At 40.3% G+C, this 10831-nt stretch overlaps 1 protein-coding gene across 1 annotated transcript in view; it reads left to right on the forward strand.

The window, feature by feature from the left end:
• Positions 1-7014, forward strand: part of UGDH (UDP-glucose 6-dehydrogenase) — a 33393-nt gene extending 26379 nt beyond the window's left edge. Inside the window, exons 8-12 of the mRNA XM_020878973.2 lie at positions 1398-1528; positions 1764-1897; positions 2362-2453; positions 2568-2678; positions 5270-7014. Of these exons, the coding sequence (XP_020734632.1) occupies positions 1398-1528; positions 1764-1897; positions 2362-2453; positions 2568-2678; positions 5270-5380 (579 nt within the window). The 3' untranslated portion in view covers positions 5381-7014. The remainder of the gene's footprint in view (positions 1-1397; positions 1529-1763; positions 1898-2361; positions 2454-2567; positions 2679-5269) is intronic.
• The last annotated feature ends 3817 nt before the right edge of the window (positions 7015-10831 follow it).

The following is a 10831-nucleotide window of genomic DNA, read 5'->3' on the forward strand; positions in this document are numbered from 1 at the left end:
AAGCAAGAACTTTTAATTGTAGTTCTTCATCTTGAAAGACATAAGATAGAGATAAAAGAAGAACCTTTATTGTTATGCTTGCAAATGGTTTGCATGTGTTCATATTTGTTTTGTCCCTTTGAGATTCACAGAGCTAAAATTGGAGACCCTTCTCAACCTGGAAATAGAGTTAACATTTTTTGAGTGCTTACTCTGTGCCAGGCACTCTTTAAAGCACTTTATCTGTAGTATCTTAGTTCTCATCATTAAAATTATCCCATTTATAGATGGGAAGCTGAGGCTTAATAGTGTTAAGTAATTTGCTCAAGAAACCAGTCAGTATATGTACCTTTTCCAAATATTTTTTCCCCGGGTTTATAATTTTTCAGATTTCAGCAGTGAGTAGGAAAGTAAGGAAATGAGCATTTTTAGGGAAATATACAGTTCTAAGTTCATTTCACTCAATCTAGTGTAGCGGCTTTATGTTACTGTCCATTGTGGGGAAAATGCAGATAAAGGCTTTATTTTCCAGGTTCCATGGCAGTCCAGTGGTTAAGATTCCATGGTTCCACTGCAGGGAGCACAGGTTTGATCCCTGGTTGGGGAACTAAGATCCCACATGCCTTACAGCTATGTGGCAAAAAAAAAAAAAAAGGCTTCATTTTTCTAAAGCTTTAAGCTCATTTCCCAAGCTCTCCGACTCTGAGATGGCTTCTAGAAGCTTAGAGCCTTAAAAAAAAAAAGTCTTTCCTTATATTCCTCTGGTCAACAATATGATGTTTGTTTATAAATTCTTAGGAGAGTAACAGATTAGGTGATCAGAGACTTTTACTTGTAACATTTAGTTAAACATTTCTCCCAATGTTCATGGTGTTATGGTTCATCTGGAGGATGAACTGTAGCTCTGTACGTGGTTTGACTGTTCTCTACCTTCTTTCTGCTCACACCCAGTTTTGATGAAAGACCTGGTTAAGCATATGAGCAAGTACTTTGGAGTTTAATTGCTTCCATAGGGTTTGGAGAAGTTGGCTAAGGAGAACACTATTTTCTTTTCTTTTTTTTTTGAGAACATTATTTTCTATGTGCCTTTTTAGGCTGGCCTCATGGCAGACCTCAAATGGGGTTGGAATTTACCTGTGCTCCCCACCTTAACATCCATCCCAGTCTGATGCATGTAAAGTTAAAACCAAATGAAACTTAAAATTTTCAGGGTGGAGAGGAGTGGGAAAGGAAGGGAGTGCGTAAAATTCTTTGTTTTTTCTGATCTGTGGATACTAAAGAGGTTGGTAACATTTGCCTCCTGTTAATTCATAAGGCTTGTATTCATACAAGAGTACTAACCATAAAGCTAAAAGCAGTGTTTGCATAGGCTGTGCTTCTTTTAACTGATCCTTGCATAATTGTACATGTCCTTTTAGGTTATAGACATGAATGACTACCAGAGAAGGAGGTTTGCTTCCCGGATCATAGATAGTCTGTTTAATACAGTGACAGATAAGAAGATAGCTATTTTGGGGTTTGCTTTCAAAAAGGACACCGGTGATACAAGGTATTAATTCTTTCAGATATTTCAACCTTTCTGAGAATCTTAACTCCTCTTCCTGATTTTTTTGATGGCAGCTGTGTATGTGAAATACATGTATGTGTATGGTATAAAGAGTAAAAAAGTGGATGTTCATATCCTCACAAGAGAGAGAATCTCACCTGTATATTAAATTCCATAGGTATTAAAATATTTGCCATTCAGAAGCATAGCAAAGCTGTGTTTTGTTTTTTTCCTTCAGAGAGTCATCTAGTATATATATTAGCAAATATTTGATGGATGAGGGCGCACATCTCCATATATATGATCCAAAAGTACCGAGGGAACAAATAGTTGTGGATCTTTCTCATCCAGGAGTTTCAAAGGATGACCAAGGTGAGTCAGGCTTTGTCTCTCATGCGTCATTTTGAGTTTGGGCTCCCAAACTTATTTATTCTCTGGAAACCTTTGGCTGTTCAGTTTTTGTCATTTTTATCATTGCCAGGCTCCTCTTTTCAACCTCAATTCTCTAAAATTAAACTCTCAGACGTTGCTTCATCAACTTTGATTTGAAGTAATCCAGTGGATTAGGAATGTAATTACTAATTAATAATCAAGTAATGAAGTGGATTAGTCTCACGATTTTTCCAAGATATTCTTTTAAAAAGCCCCAGAGATTACAAGGAGGTGCTTCTGGGACAAGACTGGGGACGACTCCAGGCCCCTCCCCGTTACCCCCACTCTATTTCAACCAGACCATTCCGCTGTGTCAGACTCTGAACTCCCCTGCAAGCCTGGTGTTAAAATGCACAATGTGCGATCACCCCTCCCTTACTCCGGCCTTGGTTGGGTTCTTGCAGTGGCCCGGCTCGTGACCATCTCCAAGGATCCCTATGAAGCGTGTGATGGCGCCCATGCTGTCGTGATTTGCACCGAGTGGGACATGTTTAAGGTGAGGTGACCGAAGCGAGATTAGGGAAGATTTTAGAGGCTTTCTCATAGCATCTGGGGTGCAGTACGCGTTCCTGAATATGCTCTAATTGTTTCTCTCGTTCTTTCTCTGTAGGAACTGGATTACGAACGCATTCATAAAAAAATGCTGAAACCAGCCTTTATCTTTGATGGACGACGTGTCCTGGATGGGCTCCACAATGAGCTACAAACCATTGGCTTCCAGGTGAGCATCATCCTGCCTTGGTTTTGTTTCACTTATTTGGTCGTGTGTGTTTTAAAATGGCTTTGAGTTTTTTCATTTTTATTTTTTTTTAATTTATTTTTTGACCACACTGGGTCTTCGTTGTGTACAGGCTTCTCATCTTCGCGGCTGCTTTTGTTGCAGAGCCCAGGCTCTGGAGCACGTGGGCCTCGGTAGTTGGGGCACAGAGGCTTAGATGCTCCTCGGCATGTGGGATCTTCCCGGATAAGGGATCGAACCCATGTCCCCTGAACTGGCAAGGTTAATCCTTAACCACTGGACCACCAGGGAAATCCCTGGCTGTTATGATTTTGGTATTTTCTCCTTTAGCAATAACGTAGCTCTGGGAAAACGTCAGTCTGTTCTCTGGGGAGTCTCTCTGGTATTTGTGAAGCACTCCACTCCCTCCTCAAATTCATAACCTAAAGGTCGTTCAGTTTGGTCTCGCTTACAAAGTTTATAGGGCCAAGATGTGCCTCACCCTACCTCATATAAACATCAACTAAGAAAGTGTATGCATTAAAAAAAAATGTTGTTTTCTAGAGCCTCCAAAGCTGCTCTGTGACATTGTGCCCACCACACTGACCCCCTCAGAGGCCAGGTTATTTATGCCTCTAGAAATGTTTTCATACTGTAGCCGTCCCATGTTGCTTTAGGATCTCTGTCTCTGAGTGCTCAGCACTATGCTGGTGCCCTGAGAGGTCTGAATGGAAAGTATGGGAGCTGCAGTGGTGCTGGCCCTGTCTTAATTCAACGCTTGTCTGTTAGTTACGGAACGTTTGGAGAGCAGACAGCGGCACAGTACATTTTATGTTGCATCCTCTTCAGTTCTACCAGGGCCCTCAAAGGTATTAATAAGAAAGAGCCACTTTCCATTTCCTCAGCAGACGTGGAGTCTGGGCCCCAAGGGGGAGGTTGGGAGGATAAAGAAATCTGCCCGGAGCTTGCTGTCAGCAGAGTCCCAGAGCAGAGCAGAGCGTGGCAGTGTTTAGAGTTGGCTATATGTGTCTGCTTAGCACCAGCTGTGTCTTGGAGAGGTACTGATAAGACCTCGCTCCCCGTTCAAAATATCTGATCTGTTTCTCTCAACCTGTCACTGACTTGTTGAAGATCCTTCTTACTTAGAATTCAGTGCCCACTCCCCAGTCATGAGAGATTATCTTGCAACACAAATCAGATGACATCCTTGTCCGTTCACATTCCATCAAAGACCCTGGGGACCCTTCTATTCAGCCCCTCCTTGTGAGTAATGGGACTCTTTTTCCCAATCATGACTTAACTTAGCAGTGTTGTTTTTTAAACATTATTTGCAGGCACAGAAACATTTTCTCTCATTGCTGTTTTACTCATCTAGAGGAGAAAGGTAGAGATGTATATATATATATATATATGTATATATATATATATCTTAAATGAGTTTGAGCTCTTATAATTAACTATTCCTAGTAAGGGTTAAAAAAAAAACTATTAGACTGGAATTGCTAAATAAAGAGAATTTATAAGCCATTAAATAAGACAATTGATTAATACAAAGCAGAGGGAGCTCCTTGGTGGTCCAGTGACTGAGACTCCACACTCCCAGCGCAGGTGGCCTGGTTTCAATTCCTGATCAGGGAACTGGATTCCACACGCCTCAACCAAGAGTTTGCATGTCACAGTTGAAGATCTTGCATGTAGCAGTGAAGATCGGTCTTGAGTGCTGCCACCAAGACCTGGGCCAGCCAAATAAATAAGTAAACAAAGCAGAAGCCCTTTGTGGTATGCGTCAGCATTAAATATTAATTTTTAATTAAAAATGTCCTTTTTAATTAAAAATACATTTCTGAAAATTATGTAGTATATTTATCTCTGCTGTAGAGAGGAGATAAACTATTATTAAAGAAACAGTGTCTTTAAAGATAATATTGATAATTTTGGAAAGAGGGGGAGAAGTTTTAAATGTAATATGCAAAATGAGAACTGCCTACTATTGATTTATTGAAGGTTGACAATGCCAGACACTGTCCTGAGCGCTTTATCTAGTTGACTCCTTACCACAGCCCTTTGAGGTGGGTGGGTAACACCATTTACGAACAAGGAAGAAAGACCTTCGAGAGTTTAGGTATCAGCGATTATCAGTCAGGATTCCAACTGGAGCCTTTCAGACTCTGAAGCCTGAACTTCTAATAACTATGTTGTTATAACTTATGCAAGTTTTTTAGAATAAGGGAAAAAAGACATTAGAATAGAGTTTGAAAGAATGTGAGTTAATGGGAAGCTGGCCTGTTTATTGTTTTGCATATGCTTTTAAAGCCACAGTGGCATGTAATCTCCTATCCTGTTTGAGGGAGTCTGGTGTTAAGAATGAGAGGAGTGAGCATGTCTAGATACAAATATGAAAAGGGGATGTAGACTGACTCTAGAAACAAAAAATATGGAAGGAACCAAAGGTCTTTCATAGCAACCCACACAACCTGAGAAACTTTTTCTGCCTTTAAAAAGAAAAAAAATATCATCTGGGTTTTAGCGCTTATTACACTATATCACAAAGTTTTACATTTAGGTATTGTTAACAATTTTCTTTTCTCCTCTAGATTGAAACAATTGGCAAGAAGGTGTCTTCAAAGAGAATTCCATATGCTCCTTCTGGTGAAATTCCAAAGTTTAGTCTTCAGGATATGCCCAACAAGAAACCCAGAGTATAGACATTGCCATTTTTATTTGTAACTTTTTTGGTACTTCAAGATAGCAAATACCTATCTGATATTAAATGATAAATGAATCAAGTGCTTTTAAGGAAACAAAACTATTTTTTTAATAATCAAATTTATACTAGCTATATGGGAATTAGCATATCTGGTAATTATGAAACTAGAATTTTTTTTACATATTTTTATAATATTGTTACCTCAGTGATTGGATGAGTAGCAAATAATCATGTTGGTTTTAATGGTGTCAATTTTTGTAAAATTAAACTTCAAACACTTTTTACTTTATAAAACATCTTTAGGCAGTACTTCAATATTGAATGGTAATGGAGTGGCCCTCCTCAGTTTTTCTGATCAGTGGTTTATCTATTTGTCATTAAGTATGTATTCTCACTGCTGGGGTAGGAAGTGACTACTCATTCCCGTATTCGTGCCTGGGAAGTTTTACGGACAGAGGAACTTGGCTGGCTACAGTCCATGGGATTGTAACAGAGTCAGACACAACTTCAGATGAGGCGATGGCACCCCACTCCAGTGCTCTTGCCTGGAGAATCCCATGGACGGAGGAGCCTGGTGGGCTGCAGTCCATGGGGTCGCGGAGAGTCGGGCACGACTGAGCGACTTCACTTTCCCTTTTCACTTTCATGCATTGGAGAAGGAAATGGCAGCCCACTCCAGTGTTCTTGCCTGGAGAATCCCAGGGACGGGGAGCCTGGTGGGCTGCCGTCTATGGGGTCGCACAGAGTCGGACACGGCTGAAGCGACTTAGCAGCAGTGGCAGCAGACATACCTTAGTGACTAAACCCCCACCCCATGTATTTTCTGCCATGAAATGGCTGTGCTAAATACTGGGCTAAACCTGTTAACCTTTCCAATAGTGTCACGGAAATTTAAAGTTTTCTGGATTAATTGGGTGAGATGTTCTCCACGCCATTTCTCGTCCCCCTGAATTGAGGAGGGTGCCATGGACAGAGTGCGGCCTGTGTGCTTTTTTTCTGCCTATGCTTCCACGTTAGAAGTAACCCTGAAAATATGGTTTGGTTTTTGGTCTTCTGCTCCTTTTGTTTCAATGGGCTGTATCAATGGTTTCTTTAGTCCACTGCCCATTTCCAGTCAATCCAAATAAGACTAAAAGGTAATGTTTTTTTAAAAAACATGAAGAAAAAAATCAGTGTAGTGAAATGAAAATCTGTTATCATTCCTCTTGTTTTTTCCTCAGCAATCATTGTTTCTTAGTCTAAAAGCCCAAAATATTTGTTACTTTTACTTTGTATTTTATTCCTGTGACTCACTGCAGTTTCTCCCATTTTAAGTAACAAAATCAATATAATCTCATATATAAACTTACAGAAGTAGATTGTACAAGTTAATGTATAGCATAATCCTAAAATAAGGAATTTCATGTTTTCATCTGCTTTTTTTCTTATGTCTCTTGTTGACTTATATTTGATTTTCTCTTGTGTTTATCATTATTGAAATATGTCCATTTGATGCTTGTGCTCTGCCGAGAGTATACAAATTGAAACAAACCTCATCCTTTAGGAATTTTGCAGTTCAATAATACAGAGCTAAAGATGAAGACAGAGACATCTGTACAGATATCAAATACATAAATAAAATATTCTTCATAAGCCAGTGTCTGTGTTATTTTTTGTCTAGTGCAAGTAACTAATTAAGTCATGACAGTTTGACATTAGACAGGAAAATCACTCCTTTTTTGAGAAAGGGGCATTATGTCGTTCTTTCAAATGATGCAAGAAAGGGAGAGAACAGACCAGGTATTGGCAAACAAAATCCCATGGGCCAAACCTGGCCAGCAACCTGTGAGCTAAGATGTCTTTTACAGTTTTACATGATTACATTTTAAATGGTTTCATATATATTGCTATCTGACCCTTTACGAAAAAGTTGGCATACTAGAGTGAAGAAAACAAAACAACAGAAGGAGACAGTAGATGATCCCTCACTCTTATAAGATTTTGAAGTGGGAGTGGGTTTATTAATTAGAACTGCTTTTCATTTCTGCTTGAGAATATTCTTATATTCTGTTAATAATCTTAAAGTCTAATAAAGGGATTATAACGCAAAGGTGTCTTGTTAAAGCAGTTGAATTAGGCACTGGTTTTAAGTTGCAGGATGCTTCAATGCCTAGGATTGATAACTAATGTGTAAAACATGGTTACTGATTAGAAGAAGGTGGGAGAACTGGTAAGTGGAGGAAAAGACAAAAGAGCTATGTAACCTGGCTGTAATGGGGAAGAAGCCCCAGCGATTTGGTAGGTTAACTTACAGCAATTGGAAGCCTTTATGTGAAAGGTTGCAGAAGGTGGTTACCATTGTTTTCCCTATTAAGACAATTAAAGACCTTGTGTTTTTTTAAATTGATACAATGTTTCTATTTTTAGGGGAGATCCCTGGTGGCCCATGTTTAGGATTCTGGGCTTTCACTGCAGTGGCCCTGGTTCAATCCCTGGTTGGGGATGAGAGACCCCACAAGCCACTTGGTTGGCAAAAAAAAGATTTATTAGCTAGTACTTCTGAGATTATTCAGTTCAGTTCAGTTCAGTTACTCAGTCGTGTATGACTCTGCGACCCCATGAATCGCAGCACGTCAGGCCTCCCTGTCCATCACCAGCTCCCGGAGTTTACTCAAACTCATGCCCATCGAATTGGTGATGCCATCCAGCCATCTCATCCTCTGTCGTCCCCTTCTCCTCCTGCCCCCAATCCCTCGCAGCATCAGGGTCTTTTCCAATAAGTCAACTCTTCGCATGAGGTGGCCAAAGTATTGGAGTTTCAGCATCAGTCCAATGAACACCCAGGACTGATCTCCTTTAGGATGGACTGGTTGGATCTCCTTGCAGTCCAAGGGACTCTCAAGAGTCTTCTCCAACACCACAGTTCAAAAGCATCAATTTTTCGGTGCTCAGCTTTCTTCACAGTCCAACTCTCACATCCATACATGACCACTGGAAAAACCATAGCCTTGACCAGAAGGACCTTTGTTGGTAAAGTAATGTCTCTGCTTTTTAATATGCTGTCTAGGTTGGTCATAACTTTCCTTCCAAGGAGTAAGTGTCTTTTACTTTCATGGCTGCCATCACCATCTGCAGTGATTTTGGAGCCCCCAAAAATAAAGTCTGACACTGTTTCCACTGACTCCCCATCTATTTCCCATGAGGTGATGGGACCAGATGCCATGATCTTAGTTTTCTGAATGTGCTGGGGTCCAGCCTCGCCAAGATCCAGGGGGTACCCTCGGGATGAATGGCATTGGTGAGAGAAGGAGAGAAGACACGTGAGACCGGCCTTGATAGGGCCAAGTCTGCAAGGGAAGAGAGAGAGAGAGAGAGAGAGAGAGAGAGTGACCAGACGAGGGTGTTTGCAGGGTCTGGCAGAGTCTGGCAATGCTTTATTTTTTACCGTGGCTTTTATACCTTAAGTTAGTACATTTCTAAGGGGAAGATAGTTTAACATTACATCAGCTTGTCCTTCCCAAAACCAGGGTGTTGTCTGCATACTTGTTTATGAGGGTCTTGTACATTATCTTCTGGCCTTGGGGCCTATTGACATTTTATGCAAGTCAGGTGAATGTAAACCTATTTTCCATTTCTCTGGTGACCTTAACCGAAAGGTAGCAGTCACATAGGGCAACAGTACAGAGTAGAAGTATAACCTTGTTAACATAAAAACTAATCCTTCTGCCGAAGTTGTCAGTTGCGTTTATCTAAGAAGTTTACCCCACACTGACTCCGACTTTGGTGAGGCAGCCTCTGCCTAGCACTCATGGGTGACAATTAACAACCATCTCATTGTTACCACACTAGGGCTAAGCTCTTATTTTTCTAGATCTTTATACTAACAATGGTTTCCATAACACAACCTTAGCACATTAAGAGCAAAAACACAGCAAGCAAAACACAGCAAGCAAGCATCAACCCAATAACCACCTTTAGAATAATTTTTCTTGTGTTTTCTAATAGGGCTTCCTCACACCCCAAAGGGCTCTATGTCCATTAGGGCCTTTATATGATCAGGTTCTTTATGCTGTTTTATGATTAGGGTATTATGAGCAGTCATGCATATTAGTACCAAGGGCATAAATGCATTTGCCAAACAAACTAAAATACCAGCAAAGGAGTTTAAATTAAAACACTCCTTTCACCCTGGATACTTATAAAATACCACCACCTGGGAAACTTATTGATTAAAGTTCTAAATTGATTCTTACTTGGAAAGAGATCGGGGAAGGCCCTCTGCCTGTGTCACAGAAATTAGGGAGTAGTCTACTGAAGCAAGCATCAGAAAGACAGATATCATCTTTAAGGTGAGCGCTGGGGGCAGCTTTTCAGAATCCCTGAAAACCTGATCCGCCTTGCCTGTCAGGTTTTCTCCTCATGACCTTGTCATGGGTGGGATCTCGTGAGCTGGCTCCCAGCATGAATGTTAAACTTCAAGCCAACTTTTTCTCTCTCCTCTTTCACTTGCATCAAGAGGCTCTTTTGTTCTTCTTCACTTTCTGCCATAAGGGTGGTGTCATCTGCATATCTGAGGTTATTGATATTTCTCCCGGCAATCTTGATTCCAGCTTGTGCTTCTTCCAGCCCAGCATTGCAGATTATTAACTAGAACTTAAAATTGAAAATACATGGACATGATTTTTAAAAATTCCAAATCAATACAAAAGGATATATAAAAAGTCTCAGGACTTCCCTAATGGTCCAGTGCTTAAGAATCCACCTGCCAATACAGGGGACCGTGGGTTAGGTCCCTAGTCAGGGACCTAAGATCCTGCAAGCTGTGAGGTATGACAAAAATAAATTAGTGCGTTCAGCTTCAAGTAAGAGAAACTCCTGTTCAAACTAGTTTCATTAATAATTATATCTGACCAGACAGGAATTAGGTTTGGGGGTTGGCTGATTTAGTCACTGGAAATGGGGCAGAGACCTCTGTATCAGTTGACTTTGTGATTAAAAACTATGTGCCATCTATCATTTTCACTTTTGCAAAGAATATCATTTGTGCTACAGAAAGAAAAGGATCAGACATTGAAATGGGCACATACCAAATTTTACACATTGGAGACTACTGATGCATTAACTTGTACCACCCGGTCAGAAATTTTGTATAGGCTGCCTGCCATGTCTGTGCATTTAAATGTGCTTGTTTTTTAATGCATCATTGTTTAGCAAGGTCAAAGCTCTGTCCTGGCCTTTTAAAATTCAGGCCTGCCCATTCTTGTGCAATTGTACAAAGGACTATACCTACATCTCTACAGTACATGCTCACCACACTCAAATGTCTAGGAAGATCTAGATTTGGTCACATATTCTACTCTTGATATAATGGTCAATTATGCAATAATGAGTGCAGGAATAACAAATTCAAAAGATCGAGCATTTCTTGCTAATCACCTTTCAGGTTTTTGGATTTTATTTAACTGGAGAG

The sequence above is a fragment of the Odocoileus virginianus genome, chromosome 21 (assembly GCF_023699985.2).
Source record: "Odocoileus virginianus isolate 20LAN1187 ecotype Illinois chromosome 21, Ovbor_1.2, whole genome shotgun sequence".
Lineage (NCBI taxonomy): Eukaryota > Metazoa > Chordata > Mammalia > Artiodactyla > Cervidae > Odocoileus > Odocoileus virginianus.